Raw genomic sequence first — 24034 nt, forward strand, 5'->3', positions numbered from 1 at the left:
CAGCATTCAATAACTGCTTCCTACTTCTTCTGTTTGTAGGGCACTTAAGAAGCTCTTTGTGTGAACGGATTAATTTAATTATCAAGGCTGCTAAACCCAAACTACAATCAAATGATTATATTGAAGTAAGTGATATAGAGTGCAACATTAAAAACTTCCAGAAACAACTCTCTCAAACTCTGGGACAGCCAATTCCTTCACCGATCATAGAAAAACTTGAGCTGCTCCAAGTTTTGCTTCTCACTACCATGGATATCTAACAGGAGGACTATGGTCAGCTAAAAGATGGACCTTTTCCAAGTGAAAACAGCTGAGCAATGAGTCTGCAAATAAGAGTTCTCAAAAGAAACACAAACAGGCACACGCACACACACCTTTTTGTATTCGTCATGTTTTGTATTGCCATCAGTGGGCAGCTCAAGCTCAACTAGTTCATTTTGGACTTCTCTTTGTCATACAGGTTTGTTCCCAAATGAGTTTTGTATAGCCTTTTTTTAATAAATTATTTTACTTGAGGAGTGGATTGAGATTTTTTAAAAAGTTTCCAGGGACATGAACACCAGAAATTTGTTAGAATCCTGTTAAGTATCTTCTCAGAACTCAGTCCCATTGAGTTGAACAGGACTTACTCCCAGGTAAGTGGAAATAGGATTGCAGCCTTTGTGATGTGTAGCAGAGGTGGCCTGCTACTGCAGTAAATGCACAACTGCTACAATAATGACATCCTTACATTCACAATATTGTAGTTTTAATTCTGTTGAAATGCCAGGCACAGAGACATGAGCACAAAACATCACAAAATAAATTAAACATTAACTAAGAAGCTGGATCACTGTTTACTGTGCATAAACAGTGATTGCAATGGCTAACAGGGTTGACACAGCCAGAGTGCTATTAAAGCAGCACACATCCATGATGTTGCTATTATGAGGGAACAGGAGAGGATGGGTAAGACATCGCCAAGTCACTTAGATACAGCACCACCCATAATTTATCAAAAGAACATTTGGGTTTAGATAGGACACAAACTCTCTTTAGGGCATAAAAAAGATTAGTGAGGAAGTCTCAATAAACATGTCATTATACAAATAGAGTTTCTATATAACAGATGCTCCAAGGCTGCCATCTCATTGCTGTAATGTAAAGCCAACCGGCGGCTTAGAGTTTAGACCAAGAAAACATGAACAGTAAATGTCCCCTTCGCCTAAGAGAACATCTGATGTCAAGTACAAAAGACTTCACAAACATCGTGTATTCCATACCACAGGCCTAGATGGGCACTGTTCTTTTCTTCATGTTGAAACATTAAGACATGGATCTCTTACACAGCCAAACAGTGAACCTCCAGGTTTGAAGCAGATTACTGAATTCCTCCAGGAACAAAACGCTTACCAGAACACTAGACGTCTATTAACGCTATATTCCCTCGAAAGTTCAAAAAAGAGAGCTATTAAGATGCTAAAGTCATACATTGTACTTCAGTAACCTGGCATGAATAAGCATATGTCTACTAAACAGCCAGACACAGCCTTCCACATATTCAAACCAAAAAGCCCCAACACATTGGTGGTTTTCCCTTTATAAAACTTAGCTGTATAAGGAGGCACAGGGCTGGACATCAGAACTTCATTGGCAGAATGGCTGTGACTTTATGCTGTACAGAAGAAACCTTTGAGGAAAAAAGCAATTAATTCATAAAGTTGCCTAGATCTTGCAGTTCAGAATAATAGATGGTGATGAAACAAGAGACTGCTTCCTATGTTAACTGTTCATGAGTGGAATGGGAAAGACAGCCCAGGACCATTTGGTCCATTAACAAATACCAAGATCATCCTCCCCTTTAAGTGGGGGTGTTCCTAGAACCCAGTGGGAGTAAGCACATTCATGTCCCGGGGTTTAAGATTATGGGAACGTGGAGACTGCCTCTTTTCTTCCATAGCTGGAATGTCCATCTTGGGGGGCTTGAAGGTTGCGGAGTCCTCTGTCAGTCTGGCAGCCTGAGCACGCATTAGATCCATCGGGGATGGCTTCTGAGCACCCTTATAGGCCTGGATGGTAAAGCCCCCTGAGAGAAGAAAAGGTATACAAAGGTGGTAAGAAAAAGGAAAGATACGCAAGCCACTACACATTTGCGTACAGGTACAGCTGCCTACAGTACAATCAAGACACCCTTAAGCAACTGGCATTTTAATAAGTTCTAAGCACGAACTATTATCAGTCATGTGCTGTGAGACACTCTGTCATCAAAAGATGTTTAAATGTATTCCTGTGTTCCTATGAGCAAGCTACCGCTAGAACTGCAACTGACATATCTCCACCAATAAAGTGTTTGCTTTGTGTTAAGTAGATTTAATTGTCACTAGAAGATTTAGCAGTTGTGGAGAATCAGTATTAAAGGAGCAATCATATGGTTAAGAGTCAGTAATATTCACTATAAATTTTCTCAACAAAATAAGTGAGTAGAGCATCTGTTTATCGAGAAAGTATAGAACTGACATTTGCTATCAAATATGATTAGGGCCCCCTTCATGGATCACTGCCTTGTTGTGGCGAAGGGGCTTGCGTAACTCAGTGAAGCCATAAGCTATGCCGTGCAGGGCCACCCAAGACAGACAGGTCATGGCGGAGAGTTCTGACAAAATGTGGTCCACTGGAGAAGGAAATGGCAACCCTCTCCAGTATTCTTGCCAAGAAAACCCCATGGAACGTATCACAAGGCTAAAAGAGATGACGCAGGAAGATGAGCTCCTCAGGTCAGAAGGTGTCCAATATACTACTGGGGAAGAGCAGAGGGAATTTCCAAGTAGAGCCAGAAAGAGTGAAGCGGCTGGGCCAAAGCCGAAAGCTGTGGATGTGTCTGGTGGTGAAAAGAAAATCCGATGCTGTAAAGAACAATATTGTTTAGGAACCTGGAATGTAAGATCAATGAATCAAGGTAAGCGGGAGGTGGTCGAACATGAGATGGCAAGATTGAACATCGACATCTTGGGAATCAGCGAACTAAAATGGACAGGCATGGGCGAATTTAATTCAGGTGACCATCATATCTACTACTGTGGGCAAGAATCCCTTAGAAGAAATGGAGTAGCACTCATAGTCAACAAAAGGGTGGGAAAAGCAGTACTGGGGTACAATCTCAAAAACGATAGAATGATCTCAGTATGAATCCAAGGCAAACCATTCAACATCACAGTAATTCAAGTCTATGCCTCAACCACTGAGGCCGAAGAAGCTGGGGTTGATCGGTTCTATGAAGACCTACAACACCTTCTAGAACTAACACCAAAAAAAGATGTCCTTTTCATCATAGGGGATTGGAATGCCAAAGTAGGAAGTCAAGAAATCTCCGGGATAACAGGCAGGCATGGCCTTGGTGTACAAAATGAAGCAGGACAAAGGCTAATAGAGTTTTGCCAAGAGAACACGCTTTTCCAACAGCACAAGAGGCGAGTCTACACATGGACATCACCAGATGGTCAATATCGAAATCAGATTATGTACTTTGCAGCCAAAGATGGAGAAGCTCTATACAATCAGTAAAAACAAGACCTGGAGCTGACTGTGGCTCAGAACATGAGCTTCTTGTTGCAAAATTTTGGCTTAAACTGAAGAACATACAGAAAACCACTAAACCATTCAGGTATGACCTAAATCATATCCCTTATGAATATACAGTGGAGGTGAGGAATAGATTTCAGGGATTAGACCTGATAGACATTGTGCCTGAGGAACTATGGATGGAGGTCTGTAACGCTGTTCAGGAGGCAAAAACTAAATCCATCCCAAAGAAAAAGAAATGCAAGAAAGCATTTCTTTTTGCAGAAATGCAGAGTTCCAGAGAATAGCAAGGAGAGACAAGAAGGCCTTCTTAAACGAACAATGCAAAGAAATCGAAGAAAACAATAGAATGGGAAAGACTAGAGATCTTTTCAAGAAAATCGGAGATATCAAGGGAACATTTTGTGCAAAGACAGGCATGATAAAGGACAAAGAAGGCAGGGACCTAACAGAAGCAGATGAGATTAAGAAGAGGTGGAAAGAATACACAAAGAACTATACAGGAAAGATCTTAATGTCCCCGATAGCCATGATAGTGCGGTCACTGAACTTGAGTCGGACAGCCTAGAGAGTGAAGTCAAGTGGGCCTTAGGAAGCATTAGTAACAACAAAGCTAGCGGAGATGACAGTATTCCAGCTGAGCTATTTAAAATCCTAAACGATGATGCTGTTAAAGTGCTGCACTCAATATGCCAACAAATTTGGAACACTCAACAGTGGCCACAAGACTGGAAACAGTCAGTTCACATTCCAATTCCAAAGAAGGGCAATGCCACAGAGTGTTCAAACTACCGTATAATTGTGCTCATTTCACATGCCAGCAAGGTGATGCTCAAAATCCTACAAGCTAGGCTTCAGCAGCATGTGAACCGAGAACTACCGGAAGTACAAGCTGGGTTTCGAAGAGGCAGAGGAACTAGAGGTCAAATCGCCAACGTTCGCTGGATCATGGAGAAAGCAAGAGAATTCCGGAAAAACGTATATTTCTGCTTCATTGACTACGCTAAAGCCTTTGATAGTGTGGATCACAACAAACTGTGGCAAATTCTTAAAGTGATGGGAGTACCAGACCACCTTACCTGTCTCCTGAGAAACCTGTACGAGGGCCAAGAAGCAACAGTAAGAACCAGACATGGAACAACCGATTGGTTCAAAATTGGGAAAGGAGTACGACAAGGCTGCATATTGTGCCCTGCTTATTTAACTTATATGCAAAGTACATCATGAGAAACGCCAGGTTGGATGAATCAGAGGTCGGAATTAAGACAGCCGGGAGAATTATCAACAACCTCAGATACGCAGACAATACCACCCTAATGGCAGAAAGCAAAGAGGATCTAGAGAGCCTCTTGTTGAGGGTGAAAGTGGAGAGTGCAAAAGCTGGTTTGAAACTCAACATTAAAAAAACTAAGATCATGGCATCTGGCCCCATCACTTCCTGACATATAGAAGGGGAAGAAATGGAAGCAGTGACAGATTTTATTTTCTTGGGCTCCAAGATCACTGCAGACGGTGACTGTAGCCATGAAATTAAAAGACGCTTGCTCCTTGGGAGGAAAGCTATGGCAAACCTAGACAGCATAGTAAGAAGCAGAGACATCACCTTGCCGACAAAGGTCCGTCTAATCAAAGCTATGGTTTTCCCAGTAGTAATGTATGGCTGTGAGAGCTGGACTATAAGGAAGGCTGAGCGCCGAAGAATTGATGCTTTCGAACTGTGGTGCTGGAGAAGACTCTTACGAGTCCCCTGGACTGCAAGGAGGTCAAATCAGTCAATCCTAAAGGAAATCAACCCTGACTGCTCATTGGAAGGGCAGATGCTGAAGCTCCAATATTTTGGCCACCTAATGCGAAGAGAAAAGTCCCTGGAAAAGACCCTGATGCTGGGAAAGACTGAAGGCAAAAGGAGAAGGGGACGGCAGAGGATGAGATGGCTAGATAGCATCACCGATGCAATGAATATGAACTTGAGCACGCTCCAGGGGAGAGCGGAGGACAGGAAGGCCTGGCGTGCTATGGTCCATGGGGTCATGAAGAGTCGGACATGACTTAACGACTGAACAACAACAACAACGATTAGGGGGCAAAACAGAGGAAACGGTAGTAAACGTTTAGTACAAAAAATGCTATTTACCAAAATGAAAGACTTAACAGTGCTGTAACTACCGAAGCACAATCAGAAGCAGTGGGAGACAGGGGTGCTAGTCTGAACCCCAAATTTCATTTTCTGACTGGCTTTTGAATGCAGTATTTGAGCCCTGTGCCACAGACTACAGAAAGCTATAGGCATATAGTACAACATGCCACCTGATATATGTATTCTCTTCTGCAGTTCTGGTTCAAATCTGCTACAAATTATTTTTTAAACTTTTAAGGCTTTTTATAATCTTGTACCTTCCTATCTTTAGTCTTTCAAACCAAATCTGTACTCTGCATCTTAACTTTTCCTTTACTACTCTGGTCCTTTGTAAAGCAAGCATACATTTAATCATCCTCTTCTGATAAAGATGGTGCTTTCTTAAAATGTTACTTTACCAGAGTCAGTAGTGGATCTCTGAAGAGCTCTTTGTCCAAAGAGGCTCCATTTTTCCGATGGTCCTTTATCACTGTCCCCACTACAGGAATCCATGGAGCCAAGATCAGAACCAGTGATGGAAGTGGAGGTTCCCTGACTAAACCAGCCCCTGTAGTGAAAGAATACATTAAGAACAGAAACTGGGCAACAGACTTCAGTAGCATCAGACTGCCACAAAACATACAATCTCAACTAAACAGCTCTCACTCCAGGCAGTTTTACAGCACAAGATAATTCAGGGGAATATCCCCCGCACAATTTATCTACCCTCAAGAGAAAGATTGGGTATCATTAAAAACACAACTTAAAAAAATAAACAGTTTTCTAATCTGAACAGATACTCACAATACCCCCAAAAAAGCCTGGGATTCCTAGTCATTTAGATACAGTGTTAAGTGGCCTTTGCTTTGCTCTTAGGAAATGTACCTGTATGTGCGCTTGGGAGAGGAATGGGGAGTGTTGCTTGGAGTGGACTGGACAGAAGTGGCCTGTTTATCTTCTTTTGCCATCTCTCCACTTTGCATCTTTAGATTCTGTTAGAAAGGGCAAAGACATGCAGATGGGAACTTTCTGAATCTAGTCAGGCGAACAAACAACAGTCAGCTCCTCTTCTTTCATTAGTAAGGCTTAATAAAAGCATTTAGTAACAAGTTTAAAGGTTTGCATGCAAGATTACATGGAGAGTTTTCTGCCCTAAGGAGATCAGTAGCTACATTCCAAGGCATGCCATCTTTCAAGTCACCATCCTCTATTACTGAGCTATGTAGTCTGCTTAATTTGAGCTTCAAGGGCGTAATAGTTGTTTCCCAGTAGCACTTAATTGTATTCGCTAACTCAGAAAGGTAGGCTTTTGGTGCATTATAAGCAAGAATTTACATATCTCCATTGCCAATGTCTTGATACTGAATTGAGAACTCCATTCGCTGTATACACATGTACTCTTAAACACGTGGCCAGACAGTGTACTCAAGAAACAAGCCAATCAATGTGTCAATGACACTCATCAGCAAACATCCCACCCCTCCACACTTAATTCTGTAAAGCAGTAACTGACCACTTCTACCAACGAAAGCAATTTACTAACTAAAGCCCAGCAGGTCTCAAACACCTTACATGGAGTGATTCAGCCACACGATGGTATTTTGTCTCCTCTGCAGTGAGGCCCTTGTGGGGAGTGTATCCAGCATCTCTCAGCCCTGCCTGCTGCTCAAAGCGTTGAATGCTCTCCTGAGTTTGTTCTAGAACGGACAACATGACACATTCACACAAGCCACAAAACAAAGCTGCCTGCCACAGATTTCTAAGAGGCAATGTCATATAGCATTTATAGTTACTAGACATGATAAAAGAACAGAGGGTTGGACTTATTTATAGAGCACCTGCACTATGTATAATAAAGGGCCAGAGCAACACAGCTTGCTCTAAAACATTCTGAAGGAGTTCTAGCTGACGGAAAGGAACAGGACTTGAATAAAATAGACTATGTCCCTGGCTCTGGGTGCCTTTTACAAGATATATTATGTGTCTCTTGGCTCCGAAGCCAGATGTTCCAACCTAAACCTTGATGGCAACACCTTTTGTCTTACGACTCTTCAGTGTAAGCCTGTGTGTAAGGAAACAGTGTAATCCCATGTGTTTGGCCAAGAAAAAAGAAGCGACCAGGTTTAGCAGGAATACCCTGGGAATATCAGAACATAATACTGCCATCCTTCAAGCTTTTGCTATGCAGATCAGAAACATTGCTCCTCTTCCCTGGTGGTGGTTTTTAAGTGAACGAAGTAGTAATCGCTACTGTCTTAGGAACATAGGAAGCTGCTTTATACTGAGTCAGACCATTAGTCCAGCTTGCTCAGTATCGTCTACACTGACTGGCAGCGGCTCTCCAGGATTTTAAACAGGTCTTTCCCAGCCCTACCTGGTGGTGCCAGGGACGGAATCTAGGATCCTCTGCATGCAAAGCAGGTGCTCTATGAAGCGTATTTAAATATTAAAATATGTTTCCAGGTGTCACGTCTTAAAAATAAAGGAAGAAACTCTGACGGTTTTGCAGCAATCTTGGTAGACTATTTTAACATGTCAGAAACCAGAGACATCACGCTACTCAGAAAGATAGTTTTGAGATTCACATACTCTCAGGGATTTGCAGAATCAAGCAGTAGAGTAATAAGCCTGAACTGACTTCCATACTGCTGTGCTTGCGGGACTACCAGCTAAGAAAGCTCAGCAATGCCTCTTCAAAGAATATTTCACGCTAGGGGCTTCCAAAACAGAAGGCTAAAGCAGAGCCAGCAAGGTGAAAAAATACTTTACATTACACCCAAATACTAATGAATTAAGCATATATGATGAGGCTATGTAGCCTATGTTCCAGATTATCTGCCTCGGCATGCGCCTTGGTGTCACACCAAGTGTGACGCTAAGCGCACACTTAGCATCGCACTTGGAGATGCATGGAAGACCATATGAAGACCCACCCGCCTCCTCTCCAGAGATACCAGCAACCAGTTACTAGCAGCAAACAGCAGCAGCAGAGGGCAGCAGCTTTAAAGACCAGGAAGAAAGGGGCAAACCCAGATCTTATCTGCTCCTTCTTAGCTGCTGCACTCTTCTATATTCTTTTATACTGTTTTATATTTTACATCTTAACATTTTAATATGGGCCTGGGAAGTCCATTGAGCAACTCAGGGGGTCGAGGAGGTGCCACCTTAACTGTGGTCACGGGTAGGGGGAGGTATGGCGCTGGGGGATTAACAAGCCAGTTGAGAAGAGGGGCTAGACACCTTATGCCTGTCCCCTCTTCTGGTTCTTCCCCCAACCTGATGGTTCCTGGTGGCCTTACCAGCTTGCCTTCAGGTCTGGTGGTGCTGCTGAATGCCAGGTCGGTCCAAAATAAAATCTCCCTCATCCATGATTTGATTGTGGATGAGGGGGCTGACCTAGTATGTATTACTGAGACCTGGGCAGGGGAACTGGGAGGGGTTACTCTCTCCCAGCTGTGCCCTCCTGGGTACTCAGTGCAGCACCAACACCAACTTGAGGGTCGGAAGGGGGGGGGGGTCGCCGTGGTCTATAGGAATTCAACCCTCTCTCTAGGCTTCCTGCTCATTCGAGTGCAGATCTTGAGTGCTTGTACCTTGTGTTGGGTACCCAGGACAGATTAGGGATTCTGTTGGTGCACCACCCACCCCGCTGCCCATCAGACTCCCTGCCTGAGCTGATGGCTGATCTCGGACTTGGTGTTGAGAGCCCCTAGGATGATGGTCCTGGGGGATCTCAACTCCCATGCCGAGGCCACTGTATCCGGGGCAGCTCAAGACTTCATAGCCATGAACCATGGGGCTGTCCCAACATGTCATCGGCCCAACACATATAAAAGGACACACGCTTGATATGGTTTTCTCAACTGGGCAGGAGGATGGTGATCTGAAAGTGAAGGAATTAACACCTGTCCTTTTGTCATGGTCAGATCACTTCCTGTTGAGGTTTAGACTCTTGGCAGCCTTCCCGCTGTGCAAGGGTGGGGGACCTCTAAAAATGGCCCACCCCTGGAGGCTAATGGATTCTGATGGATTCCAGAGGGCTCTGGGGGATTTTCCTGCTGGTATGGCTGGTGCTCCCGTCGAAGCCCAGGTCGCTCTGTGGAATGCAGAGACGACTTGGGCAGTTGACACGATTGCACCCAAGCGCCCTCTCCGTCTGAGCAGAGCCCAGCCAGCTCCTTGGTAGACACCTGAGCTGAGGGCAATGAAGCGAGCAGGGAGACGGCTAGAACGCTGGTGGAGGAAACTTGTGCTGAGTCTGACCGAACACAGGTTAGAGCTCATTATCGAGCCTACTCTGCGGCAGTGAGGGTGGCAAAGAGACAGTTCTTTTGCACCAGCATTGCATCTTCCCAGTGTCGTCCAGCGGAGCTTTTCCGAGTGGTTCGCGGCCTGTTACATTCTGGGCCAGGGAGAGAGACTGTGGAACCCTCAATTGCATGGTGTGACGAGTTTGCACAGCACTTTGAAGATAAAGTCGCTCAGATTCCTCATGAACTGGACACCACAATTAATGCAGTTCCATTGGTAGAGGTGTTCAGAGCACTGTCTGGTCCAGTTTTATTGGATGAGTTTCAGTTATTGAGGCCTGAGGATGCGGACAAAGTGCTTGACCAAGCCCGATCAACCACTTGTGTGCTTGACCCTTGCCCTTCATGGCTTATCAAATCAAACAAGGAGGGGATGTTCAGCTGGGTCCAGGAAGTTGTAAATTCCTCCTTGAGAGAGGGAGTGGTGCCGGCCACTTTAAAAGAGGCGGTAATCAGACCACCCCTGAAAAAGCCTAACCTGGACCCGGAGGACAATTATAGGCCAGTGGCCAACATCCCCTTCCTGGGCAAGGTGCTTGAGCAGTTGGTTGCAGGACAGCTCCAGGCACTCTTGAATGAAACGGATTATCTAGATCCATTTCAATCGTGCTTCAGGCCTGGTTTTGGAACGGAAACTGCCTTGGTTGCCCTGTGGGATGACCTCTGCCAGGAGAAGGACAGGGGGAGCGCGACCCTGTTGATTCTCCTGGACCTCTCAGCGGCTTTTGATACCATCGACCATGGTATCCTGCTGGATAGGCTGTCTGGGTTGGGAGTTGGAGGCACTGCACTGCAGTGGTTCCGCTCCTACTTGGATGGCCGACTCCAGAAGGTGGTGCTGGGGGATTACTGCTCTGTGCCATAGCAATTATGCCATGGGGTTCCACAGGGCTCTGTTTTATCCCCCATGCTGTTTAACATCTACATGAAACCGCTGGGGGAGGTTATCCGGAGGTGTGGGCTGAGGTGCCATCAATATGCGGATGACACCCAGCTCTGCCTCTCTTTCTCATCAAACCCAGGTGAGGCAGTGGCTGTTCTGAATCAGGGCCTGGGCACAGTAATGGACTGGATGAGGGCCAATAAACTGAGACTCAATCCAGACAAGACGGAGGTACTGTTAGTGGGTGGTTCGTCTGCCTGGCTAGGTGATGTTCAGCCTGTTCTGGAGGGGGCTGCACTCCCCCCTATTTATTATTTATTGCATTTATACCCCGCCTTTTTTCCTCTTGCAAGGAACCCAAGGCGGCTTACATTATCCTCCTCCTCTCCATTTTATCCTCACAACAACAACCCTGTGAGGTGGGTTGGGCTGAGAGTCTGTGACTGGCCCAAAGTCACCCAGTGAGCTTCCATGGCTGAGTGGGGACTAGAACCCGGATCTCCCAGCTCCTAGTCCAACACTCTTGCCACTACACCACACTGGCTCACTGGAATGTGATCCCCTAAAGGATCACATTTGTAGTTTGGGGGTGCTCTTGGATCCAGAACTGTCACTTGAGGCACAGGTGAACTCAGTGCCATGGAGCACTTTTTATCAGCTTAGGCTGGTATACCATCTTAGGCTGGTATACCAACTACACCCTTATCTGGACAGAGATAGCTTAGCTACAGTTATCAATGCCCTGATAACTTCTCGTCTGGATTACTGCAATGCATTATACGTGGGGCTGCCTTTGAAAATTGCCCAGAAACTTCAGCTGGTCCAGAATAGGGCAGCAAGACTGTTAACAGGGACTGGCCAATGAGCTCATATTATACCAGTACTTTTCCAGCTGCACTGGCTGCCAGTCCATTTCCAGGCCCGATTCAAAGTGCTGGTATTAACATTCAGAGTCCTTAACAGCTTGGGGCCAGGTTATCTGAAGGATCGCCTCCTCCCATATGTGCCTGCCCGGACCTTAAGATCATCCTCAGCGGCCCTTCTCCATGAGCCCCTGCCAAAGGAAGTGACGTGGGTGGCTACTAGGAGGAGGGCTTTTTCTGTTGTGGCACCGCGCCTGTGGAATCAGCTCCCTGGTGAGGTTCGCCTGGCACCTGCATTGTATTCCTTCCAGCACCAGGTGAAGACCTTTTTATTTTCCCAGGCATTTTAGCCTTCTAGACTTTTAGCTTTGCTGTTTTAAATCTGTATTTTAAACTCCTGCACTGCTGCAAGGTTTTATTCTGGTTGTATTGTTATACTGTGGTTTTAATGTTTTATATATTTTATATTGTTTCATTGTGTGCTCTTTTGTTTTGATTTTTGTGAACCGCCCAGAGAGCTTCGGCTATTGGGTGGTATAAAAATGAAATAAATAAATGAATATTGGCAGGAAGGTGAATATACTATTAGCAGCCTATTGCATTTCTCAGCTTAATTCAGTTAACCCATTAGAAAGTTACATTCTTAATTTCCCCCAACAGATTTAAGTTACTGATACATGTAAGTGCCAACAAGTGGTCTTCCACTGCCATTCATTTTAAGACCACATTTACTGAAAAATGGAATGAGTTAACCAAGCTAATAAACAAGAGCTAGCAGCACAGGCCCATCAACACAGCCACAAAATGTGTAATTCAGCGTCACAGCATTTGTGAAGAACTGACTCTCAATGCTTCTTCTTCTAGTTCGCATTCTAGGATGAAGATGCTCAAAAAGATCAGAATTTGAAGGTAAAGTTTTCGTATTTGCTCTTACAATATTTTGTTTATAACTTTGTTTAAACATAAAGAGTTTGTCCCCTTCCATTCCAGTATCCAATCTCTATGTAGGCCCTTCTGAATGGATACAGCTGAATCACATAATTCAGATAAGAACAGAAGGAACCCACACAATAATGGGAAACAGTCTATACTGCAAATCCCACATCCATGTTAACTTCTACTAGAGGAATACAAGAGCTCTTACTTGTAATGAGAGAATTCATGATGATGTGGGTGGCCTTGGCCTTCACTACTGGAACCTTGTTCACAGTCTCAGTGGAAGATGAGGGGGTTATGGCAGATGGATGCATGCTAGTCTCCCCTTCCTCAACCTGTGCAGAAGAAGCCAGGTAGTTTGAGGAGAAAGAGGCAAAATTATCCCAGGAGAATCTCACATATTTCTCCTGTTCCTCGTGGAAATGAGTCTTGGAACCACATCTGAGCTGTACAAACAGACTGAATGGTGTTCTTTGACATTTTCACTCTCCCTCCTATAATATATTCATTGTATATCATATTTTGAAGCCCTAGTCTTGCAGCCAGTAGATAACCAGTCAATCGAGAAAGCTACAGGTCACTCCTATTTTCACTGAAAAGTAAATTTGTTGTATGAAAACAAGTGAAAATGTTCTTTCCTCCACAAAAAATAATCCACCCCACCCCCACCATAATTCTCCTGTCTAAAGTGACATCTGTGGCTTTCAGACAATTCCCTGGCTCTAAAGAATAAAACCAGAAATCAGAATGGCGATGATCACGATCAGTTACTGTCCCCACACACAGCCATTCAATCCTTGCAAAAAAATCTTTATCTTACAAAAACAGTTAAAATTTGAAAACATTGCTTAAAGTTATTTGAGTTGTCTAGGGAGATTATAGAAAGCTGTAATTCAGAAATATGCTAATTTACCACATGTGTCCATTTTTGCTGTACTCCTTTTACTGAGATATTAAAGCATTAACTTTACTGAACACTTTGCACGACAACTACATTGGGCTTGTAGGGATTTTCTAATTTAAAAAACTCTTTTCCAAAGCACGATTTAGAACACACTGTTCTAAGACAATAGGGAATCTACTTCTTTCAACCTTTGAAAGAAAATATTGCACCAAAATGTTATGCTTTTACATGCTTTCCTTCAGAGTTACTCTGTCTATGGATCACACTCTCTCTCAGTTGTGGTACTCTCATCCTTTTTGCCAGAGACATTTTATCAAGTTTGACCTGTTAAGTCCATTATAATTTCTTTAAAGAATTCTGCCTTTTAAAAAGTATCAACTGTACCAATTTAGATGCCCTCCAACGTGCTTAATTTCAGCGGCCAGTTTATGTAAGTTGTCATCCCCTCCTCACCAGGACAATACAACTGGAATCTAATGGACATTTCATAGCACCTTTGCATTGACTCTTAAAACTGCATACCTTGGAAAGCTCCTCATATTTGCGTTCTGGGATGACTGGCTGTTTCCACAGGATATTGGAGGACATATTTGAAGGAGGAGGAGTCATTGGTGCGGTATCCTCCAGGGCATCATCATAACTGAATGCCCGACGGCTCATTCCAATTGGCTGGGACATCTTTCCTAGAAGGCTTCCAGAGCCATGCTCAATAGCTAAGGACAAGAGATGGAGATTTCACAGTGGGCTGCACTTTTTAGAACCTTAGCATTTCACAACTAGTACAGATCACACTAGCCCTTCTCTCATTAAGATGATCTAGGAGCACTACCACAGGTTTTGAGAACATTTTCTAACTGATTCTTAAATCAAGGAAGCTATACCATGCCATGCTACAATCTAATGTGTTTCTTTTAGTATGATCATTTCAACAACTAGAGGGTTAAGATTATGAGAGCTCGAAAATTCCTACGCCAAAGGTCCTAGAAATATTGTTATTCATATAGTGTGATTGTATATAATGTCAGACATTTATCCAGTCCAGAACTGCTATAACCCTAACTCCAATCACAAAATCTTATATAGACATCCCACTGTTTTTCATGGGACTTTCTTCCATGTAAGACTCATAGGAATTGGGTGTAAGCCAGATTTCTTTGTAAAGATACAAAAGCAGACTAATATTAAGAATAAAAACTCAAGAGACAAAGCTGGATAAACCCTAGATACTCAGAAATGTGATTCTGATAAAGGGATCTGAAGTGTTTTCCATTCCCGATAAATGATAGTTGTTTTCCCCAAACTGATGACTAACAATAACATTTTTCCTCATAAACTCAGATAAAGAAGCACACTAGCTGTCTGGTTTCAATAAATGCACTCAACAGCATTAAGTTCAAGAGATGATAGCATAACTCTAACATCAGAATGAAGAAATACACAATTCTGTAGGTGATCTAAAAGAACACTTTGTCAAGAATGGGTTAATAGGGTAGGAGCCATGAGGGCCGCTGGGGCAGTCACTATGCAGCAGCCACCTGGAGGTTGATTGTTTTTTGGCTGTTTCTCAGCCCTGCAGCTCAAGGTTTGCTCTGGCTAATTGGGAAAATGATAACCTCCACACCTGGTGGGAAGATGCAACCTCTTTGGAGGGTGGAGTGGGGTGTCCTGGGACTGGGCTTGGATTGGGTGTTTCAAATTTGCCTGGAGTTGCTAGGGCTGGGTAATAAAAAGAGGGCTAAAGACAGGGTGGGTGTTTCTTCTTGGCCCTGATGGTACTAGGGTGTGCTGCTGGTCGATGGCTATCCTTGGAGGCCCATACTTTGGTATTTATAGGATAGACTAGCTAGCTTTATTGTTTTGCTCTTGGGAGTGTGTGCCTTGGTGTTTGGCGTTTCTGGTTTTGTTTAGAGTTTTGAACCTTGCTTGTAATTTCTTGTACAACCTACCACCTCTCCCCTGTTCCTTCCTCTTTGCCTCTTTCCCCCTTTAATACACTTTTATCCAACCTTCAGTTGGTGTGGTCTTCCTGAATAACTTCAGTGCTAAATATAGTGCCTATTGGCCTGGAAGGGAGCTACTGGGTTAATTCTGGGGAAATTTGTGGCCAAGCTGGGCCTGGCCTAGCTTGCAGGGTTGTTGGGGTGAAGCCAGCAATCCTTCACACCCTTCTAGGAACAATCAGACTGGAAGAATTTTTCTAATGGGAGCCCTACTTCATTTTAGTAAATTAGTCATCATCACCTAGCTAGGAGCTGTTGGTTTGTATCCCTGATTAAGTGGGGGAACAGACAACTGCAACCATAACATGCTAGTACATCAACACAGATGCATTACTGAAGCAAAACATGACTAACCTCTTTGGGGGTAAGGTCAGATGCATTTTCATCACAAAAACAAACACTTGGGAAATTTGAATTGGGGACCTAATATTATTTATTAAAATTGCCCCTAGACACTTTATCAAAGAATTCACATTTACTTAGAGAATTAGTTTTACCAGGAACATCTGTTCGTCTTGAACCCATGATTGCAACGGCAAGTGTTCCACTATATGGAAATCCAAAACAGGATTGCTGTTACCTAATAAAAACAGAGGGTATTTGGATCTGCAAAGGTCACACTAGAACAAAGGATCATGATCTATAATAAAATCAAAAATACCCTAAGGAAGCTCTACATGTTTTTTTTAAGAATAAAAGTTGGCTTAACATTTATCTTGAAGACTTAAGTAAAATAGCAATTATATGATATCATGGCCTAACTCACCAGAAATTAGTCTAAGTATCATCCTAACAATTATTTTTATGAGAAAAAAGCTAAAAGATCTTACCACAAGTTATGATGAGAGAAAGATGTCAAAAAAGGACCATTCTGCTGCTGAGGCTGAAACTAGCAAACCATCCCCACGAGCTTCCATGCAGATAGACTGACAAAAATTCAGAAGCAAATTCTTTACTAAACTAAAGTAATAAAAGAGACTCTACAATTCCATTATTCAATCCTACCAGATGTATTTGCAGTTGTTTAAATGTTTCTAAAAGGAGAAAATAGTAACTACCCTGAAATGCCTCTATGTGAGAATTGGGTAATGTTTGAAGTGGGCCTAACTAGATACAAGGCCAACTATGCCAAAGAAACCTGAACTTAGTTAGACTGCAAAGTATCTGTAAAAACACATGACCTACATGTTAGAGGTTAGAATATTAGTAGTGCAGTTACAACACAGGGACATAGAGCTGACATTCACCTCCGCACATCAATCAACATCTGAGCAATCTGTAAATCTGCATTTCCACCTGGTTTCATTTCAGCCCGAAATTCTTTAACACTAGATAAAGCTATCAACAGTCAGTAGTGGTTTACCATTGAAGGTAATCTTGTATTTTACCCCACAATCCAACATATGCACTTAGTATACAACAATTTAAAACAATAAAACCTTAACACAATTAAAAATACGAACATTAAAAACATTGAAACAGCAATATGATTTAAAAGGCGAAATTAAAAAGACACGCCTTCATATGCTTTCTAAAAGCTGGGGGAGTCAGGGCCAATCATAAATCTTGAGGGAGCAATACCTGACAGAGCATCTCTCCTGGCATGAACCTACCTGTATACTACACCCATCATCTAAAGCCCTTCTCCAGGTGCTTCCTTCAACAGAAGCTCGGAGGGTGGCAACAAGGGAGTAGGAAGGTGGCCTACTCGGTGGCAGCCCCCTAATGGAATAAACTCCACGGCGAGGCCCATCTGGTGCCAACATTGTTATCTTTTCGGCACCAGATTAAGACTTTCCTCTAGTTTCAGGTATTTGGCAGCATACCATAAGGTTTTTTATCAGGTCACAGGATTTCTTATTGTTGACTGTTAAAACTGATTGGATGGGGGTGTGGAGATATATATATGTGACTCTGCTCTGTGTTACATATATCTGTATGGGAATTGTTTTTATACTATGTACAATTAAGTATTTTTAATATTTTTAAACTCCGTAAACCAACCAGATCGCTTTGGCTATCGGACAGTACAGAAATGTAATAAATGAATTCTACAGTTTGGGAACAACACAGGAGTACGCACATTCATTTGTGACCAACAGGCCTCTGTGTGCAATGGTGCTCTCAAGAGAGCCTCTCCAGCAGATCTTAGCAACCAGGAAGGTTCATAGTGAGATAGGCGGTCCCTTTGATAGCCGGGTCCTAAGCTTTTTAGGAAATCAACCCTGACTGCTCATTGAAAGGACAGATACTGAAACTGAAGCTCAAATATTTTGGCCACCTAATGCGAAGACAAAAGTCACTGGAAAAGACCCTGATGCTGGGAAAGATTGAAGGCAAAAGGAGAAGGGGACGGCAGAGGACGAGATGGCTAGATAGCATCACCGATGCAATGAATATGAACTTGAGCACGCTCCGGGAGAGAGCGGAGGACAGGAAGGCCTGGCGTGCTATGGTCCATGGGGTCATGAAGAATCGGACACGACTGAACAACAAGCTTTTTAGGACACAATCCTATGGGTTGCGCCCTGGGTACTCATAAGCCCCCCAAGCTCAGAGGCTTAAGAGTATCCTATGCAGGAAGGGAGGCACCTCGGGCCTCCGCTTTGCATTTAAGCTAGGTCTAGCAGGGGGGAGGGAGACTGGGGGGAGGGAGACTGGGGGGAGGAGTGGGGAGGCTGGGCAGAGGGGGAGGGAGTGGGTGGCTGGGGCAACCATTGGATTTCTCCTATGGCTGCTGCCCCTGGTCTCCTCCCCTCCCCACCCCCAGGAACGCCCCCTTTTCCCAGTCTCCATGCTCTATTTTTCAAGCATATCTGTGCCAGCTATAAGGGGAGGGGGAGCAGAGTTTCCTGGCTCCAAGGTCGGAGCACTGTTTCCGACCTCATAGTCAGGAAACTGAACAATCCTATGGCCCCTCAGATGCTGTCTAGGGGCCATAGGATTGCTTCCTTAAGGATATAAAGGTAAAATCCAATACCCTGAGTTAAGCTGGAAAGCAAATGGCAATTGGTGCAACTCTTTCAAAACAGGTGTAACATGATCCCAATACCATGCACTAGTTAGCAGCCTGTCACATTTTGCACCAATTGAAACTTTTAACTATACATCCCGTTATCTCTAGAGAGGTTTCCCACCAGGGAAACTCAGACTAGTCATATACATATGCCCACAACAGTAAAATTACCAGGATGGGTGGGATGCAAGTAAGATGCCATACCATAATTTACTATCCATTTTTCTATCCATCACCATGGTTGCCCCATGCTAGGCATTTCATGCAATTCCCCTCAAAGATCCCATTAACAGCTTGCCTGGAAAAGGAGCACATCCAGGCAATATCCACCTCCCCATACAAGGATTTTAACCGACTTTCATGCAATTAAAGAAGTAGAGAGATAATGTAAATGCAACTTCAGGAAGGATTGTGCAGTGGGGTAGAAATAAAAAGGGGGTCCTACAAAATGGCCACGTAAATAGCCTTCTCCAAGCTTCTAAAAATCCTCTGAACTTAAGCGCGTTTATGGAGGGCAGCCTAAGAGACGGCAGCTTCGGATTTCCCGACAGTCAGCATCTTCTGTCCAAGCCGCCGCCACTACCCCGCTCTGAGACCTTTCCTTTAAAGGGAGTTAGTTCCGTTTTAGCTTCTCTCAAGCGGGGAACGAGCCGTGCGAACCAAGCTCCGCCACAGCGCAGGCAGACTTGGCCAGCCTCCGTCCTCAGCCCCCGCTCCCCTCCCCTCCCCAAGCTGAGCCCCAAACAAAAGCGCTCTGCGAGGCGAAGCGAGCCCAGCCCGAGGCTGTTCGGCGACGGGCAGCCCCGCCCTCCGCTCGCCGTAAACAACATGGCCCCGCGGCGGCCCTCGCTCGGCTGCCGGGCTGCCTTTCGCGTACCTGTCTTGGGCCGCCCGCAGCCCCCGGACTGGGTTCCCCCAGTACTAACAGGCCCGCTGGGGCCGCGAGTCGGACGGAAGGTGGAGGCGAAGCAGGCCGCCCGCGAGCAGACGCGGGTCAGCGAGGCTCGGGGGCGCCATGGCGCAAACCAAGCCACGAAGAAGGGCCCGAGCTAGACCAAGGCGGCTCGCCACCGGCGCGGCCGACGGCGGCTACGTTGACTAAAGCCCGCCGGCAGAGGGAGTCATATATAGCAATGTGTCGTCTCGCGAGAGTCCAACAGGTGGTATTTGGGAGGCGGAGTGGGGGCGGGATTACTCGGGCTGGGTAGCGGCTGTCGTTCAAAGCGCGCCCCCGTTCTGTGAGCCCTGGCTGCGGTGGGCCTGTGTCGCTGTGCTGAGCGGTGTATGTATTCCTACTATACGGCAGCTGTTTGATCAGTACGAAGGTGGAATCTTGAAAACATGTGCATGATCCAAACTGAAATCACAAGGATTACACATGTAGGTGATAACATTCTTTTGCCTAAACCAGTCTAGAGTGTGAAGAGAGAGAGATGATATATATGATCATGCTAGGGTAGATATGACTGTAGAATAGTCACACTGCATTCACAACAGATTTATGTGAAATGTTACTTTCCCCATAATTTATTATGGGTTGTATCTAATGGTAGTCCTACTTAGCGTGTGCGCGCACACACACACACACATGTCATAGAATCATAGGGTTAGAAGGGGCCTACAAGACCATCGAGTCCAACCCCCTGCTCAATGCAGGATGCCTAATTCCTAGGTGGTCTCCCCATCCAAGTACTAATCAGGGCTGACCATGCTTAGCTTCCAAGATACAGAATGATCTCCAGGATACTTGGTATCAAAGATCCTGTATTTGATTAAGTGACTGTTTTAATAAGGAAAAGAGCTCTCTCTTTTACGTACCTTGGTCAGCTACATGGATGCAGAAGATTTACTGGAAATAAAGTGTGGGAGGAGAGAGGACTAATGTTCACCTAGATTAAGCATTAGTGCTTTGAAAGTGGTTGTCTTGATTTAGTAGGAAATAAGTCCTACTGATTTCAGTGAGAGTTGCTTCAGAATAGGTATTTCCATTGCTAGCTGGCCAGATTTTTATCCTCATTAAGAGTTGCCAGAATTGGCGGATGAAAAGCCGGAAAAAAAATCCAGCTAGTTGTGTTACTCTTCATGGTACCGAAGCCAGGAGGGCCTAAGGGGTGCCTCGTTATCTCCATTCATTTGTAGTACAGTGTGTCTGCACACACTGTGGATGTCAATATATGAGCAATGAGGTGAGCAGAGGTGGGTGACACCATTTTGCATGGTGCATTTGGTGAGACTGCCCATGTCTGCATTGGTCTTCCAGTTACTGTGCAACTGGGCCCTCAGCTAATTTCAAGTGTCTCCCACTCAAGGGACTGTCTGCCGTTTTGTCCCATGGTGCTTAGACAGTGGAACACCTTTGGGTTTATCACTTCCCTAGGCAGGATATCAAATTCACACTGTACCCAAACATTTTCTAAGGGAGCATTCCCTCCACAAAAGGGAACATTTTGCTCATACTAAGGCAGACTTTGTAAGTGCTTTCCTTTCTTTTAAAGGAAAAAAAACCCTAATTCCTTTGAAAGGAAAAGAACTCTGCATATACATTTGCTTCAGCCCAGCAAATGTATAAAACAAATATTGGCAAGCCTGGCAAACATGCCTTGAATTATAGCCTAAGGATTGTGCCTTGGGAATAGCATTGTCCGTGCTGTCTGTCGCTCCTGAATCATTCATTCTTAAGCATACATACCTAAATAAACAGATTTTTGCAAGAGTATAACAAGAAGAATCTAGTAGCCCATAGGCCTGATGTCAAGGAAAACCGTGTAGCGGAGGAGTGGCTGACAAAACAAATGAATCTGCAGAGCTTCTTGCTTTAATAAAATTGACTCTTGAGTTGGATCACTCCCCCCAAAATGGATAAGTTTCAAGATGAAGGTGCAGGCAATTATTTTGGCAGTTACATCATGCAATATGTCTGAACCTCAAAGATGGCTCATACACACTGTACAGCAGGCCTGCTCAGCCCAAGCCAAGTGGATCCCAACAGGTCTGTGTGGCAGGCCATCTAATTTTGGCTGCCTACCTGGGACTGCAAAAAAAAGGTGGGGGGAGGGAGAGTCATCAAGCACCTGGCAACACACAGGCTATTTTTGAACATCATTATGTCAACTGCTCTGGATGCCAGTTTGTTCCAGTTGAAGGTGCTGGCACTTGCTTTAAAGCCCTAAAACTGTCTGGGACCTGGCTTTCTCAGGAACGACCTCCTCCCATATGTGCCAGCTTGAGAATTTCGCTCAGCTTCTGAGGCCCTTCGTGTTGCCTGTCAAACATTTGGTTGGTGATGATGAAGAAAAGGGCCTTTTCTATCACCCCAAGACTTTTAAGCAGACACTGAAAATTATTTCAGCTGGCATTTTTTATTTCAGTAGGCATTTAAAAGGGGCGGGGGACTTGCCTGGCTTCTAGCTGTTTTTTGTAATTTTGTTGTTGTCGGTTTATTGTTTGATTATATTGTTTTTACCTGAGAAACTGTAAGCCACTTTGAATGGGGATTTTGCCTAGAAAGGTAGTTCTATATGCTGGGAAGGACAAAGAACAGGTGGGCTGCAAGGGACAAGAAGATTTAAGAGTCACCATTTAGGAAGTAGGGACTTCAGGGTCTAAAGTGGCAAGAAAAGCTACATCTAGCAAATTGACCCCTACTTGTTTGATGACCTTTGGAAAGCCAGGGACTGGGTTCACACAATATGACAACCCAGACTCAAGGTTGAGTGTGGGTTGTCATTAAACCATGGGTTGTCATGTTGTGTGAGCCCGGCTCTCTAACAAACCATGGTTTGTTAACCACAAACAACTCACAAAGAGAACACATGCTTTGTTGTTGGGTTGTGAACTGTGGGTTGTTCATGGTTAATAAACCATGGTTAGTTAGCATGGCTGGGTTTACACAAAACAACATATGGTTCAACAGCAACCTGCACTCAATCCATACTCAACCTTGAGTGTGGGTTGTCATGTTGCATGAACCCAGTCACCAGGTGTCTGAATTGGCAAACCTAGAAAGCTTGTTGAGGCAAAGCATTCGCTTGACAGTGCAGTCCCAATCAGTACTGCTGTTATTAATGATTTTCAAGTGAAAATAGGTCAGAGAGGAAGAGATGGAAATTATTCTGGAGAGAGAGTTTCCTGCCCCCAGGAAAAAGGGTATAGTTTACCTCCACAATATTTTGGGTAGCCATCCAATGCTGTGACTCAGACAGTCTTGCTAAATATCTCTCTTGGAGTCATGACATAGGAGGCTCCTCAAAGACCTATTGGATCCTTTGATCCACTACATTAGTCAAGAAGAGAAGGAACCAAACTGAAGCCTTGGCATAGATTCAGAACTAGCCAAAGCAGCAACATCCTAAGCAAAGCTGCAGTTAAGTTTCTTCACCTGTGCAATCATATGAAGGAGAGCAAGCAATACTTTTTCAGATGTCATTTTAGTAAGAAACCAAATTGGTGATAAATCTAGAGCTCAGTTTCTATAATTAGAAGAACTGGTGCTACCCATGAACAACATGGCCTGCACCTGCAACAAGTGCAAGTTGATCACGCTGCTGGAAGAAAAAGTAAGTGGACTGGAGCGGCGACTGTCGACCCTCCAGGGAATAAGAGAACACAAAGAGTTCTTGGACAGCATGGGGGAACTACAGCAGCAAAGGGAAGACCAGAAGCTTGAAGAGCAACAGCAAGATGAGGCAGAGGTGGGAAATGCTAAGGTGAAGAAAAATGGAGTAGAGGATACTCCTTGGAAAAGGGTGACAGGAGAAGAGAAACTAGACACCACTCTGCACCAGTGGAAGCAGTGGAGCTGTGGAACTGATTCCAGGTACTTGCGGATGAGACTGGAGGACAGCCTGCAGAGGAAGAATCACAGGGGAACCTACATGAGAGTGAGCAAGAGGCTGAAGGTCAGTCAAACAGAGGCGATGAAACTCAGGCCTACAACAACAAGAAGAGAAGAGTGGTAGTAGTGGGGGACCCCTTGCTGCATGGGATCGAGACCCAAGTATGTCCCGAAGACCTGTGGACTCACCAGATAGGTTGTCTCCCAGGAGGATGGATTAGAGACGTGACTGAAAGGTTGCCTGCACTCATAAAGCCCACTGACAGGTATCCCTTTCTTCTCATCCATGTGGGAACAAATGATACCGCCAAGCGGAGCTACGAAGAAATCACGTCAGACTTTGAAGCTTTGGGAAGGAAACTCAAGAACTTTGGGGCTCAGATAGTTTTCTCATCCATACTTCCAATAGTTAGAAGAGGGATAGAAAAGGAACGAAAAATACTCCGGGTGAATGACTGGCTACGAAGGTGATGCCGATGAGAGAGATTTGGATTCTGGGACCACGGGCTCTACTTCCTGGAAGATGGGCTGTTGGCAAGGGACGTGTTGCACCTCACAAAGGCTGGGAAGAATGTGTTTGGCCACAGCATGAAGAACTTCATCAGGAGGGCTTT

General features: G+C 44.5%; 2 protein-coding genes across 7 annotated transcripts in view; one reads left to right on the top strand and one right to left on the bottom strand.

The window, feature by feature from the left end:
* SIMC1 (SUMO interacting motifs containing 1) overlaps window positions 1-1033 on the top strand; it is a 30001-nt gene extending 28968 nt beyond the window's left edge. For all 4 annotated transcript variants that reach the window (XM_084839308.1, XM_084839310.1, XM_084839312.1 and 1 more), the window contains one exon: window positions 40-1033. In XM_084839308.1, the coding sequence (XP_084695434.1) occupies window positions 40-260 (221 nt within the window). In that variant the 3' untranslated portion in view covers window positions 261-1033. The remainder of the gene's footprint in view (window positions 1-39) is intronic.
* KIAA1191 (KIAA1191 ortholog) lies at window positions 380-19686 on the bottom strand. 3 transcript variants are annotated; one of them, XM_084839316.1, is made up of 9 exons: window positions 19464-19686; window positions 16401-16496; window positions 16068-16150; window positions 14093-14283; window positions 12875-13001; window positions 7247-7371; window positions 6560-6666; window positions 6094-6242; window positions 380-2065 (listed from the first exon to the last, which is right to left on the bottom strand). In XM_084839316.1, the coding sequence occupies exons 3-9, from the start codon at window positions 16093-16095 to the stop codon at window positions 1857-1859; spliced, it is 936 nt and encodes a 311-aa protein (XP_084695442.1). In that variant the 5' UTR covers window positions 16096-16150; window positions 16401-16496; window positions 19464-19686; the 3' UTR covers window positions 380-1856. The 3 variants fall into 3 exon arrangements, with proteins under 3 accessions (XP_084695442.1, XP_084695443.1, XP_084695444.1); XM_084839317.1 differs by lacking the exon at window positions 16401-16496 and having other exon boundaries at window positions 381-2065; XM_084839318.1 differs by lacking the exons at window positions 16068-16150; window positions 16401-16496 and having other exon boundaries at window positions 381-2065.
* Window positions 19687-24034: the final 4348 nt, after the last annotated feature.

Source organism: Heloderma suspectum, chromosome 2, assembly GCF_057233095.1.
Source record: "Heloderma suspectum isolate Gila_16-S chromosome 2, 16-S_ref, whole genome shotgun sequence".
Lineage (NCBI taxonomy): Eukaryota > Metazoa > Chordata > Lepidosauria > Squamata > Helodermatidae > Heloderma > Heloderma suspectum.

Bases quoted from the DNA above. Each gene is read 5' to 3' on its own strand.
- KIAA1191 (XM_084839316.1), bottom strand. From the start codon at position 16,095: ATGGGTTCAAGACGAACAGATGTTCCTG. The intron at 14,284-16,067 runs GTAAAACTAATT...TCTTGTCCTTAG, and splicing joins AAGACGAACAGATGTTCCTG to CTATTGAGCATGGCTCTGGA. The intron at 7,372-12,874 runs GTAAGAGCTCTT...TGTCCGTTCTAG, and splicing joins CATGAATTCTCTCATTACAA to AACAAACTCAGGAGAGCATT.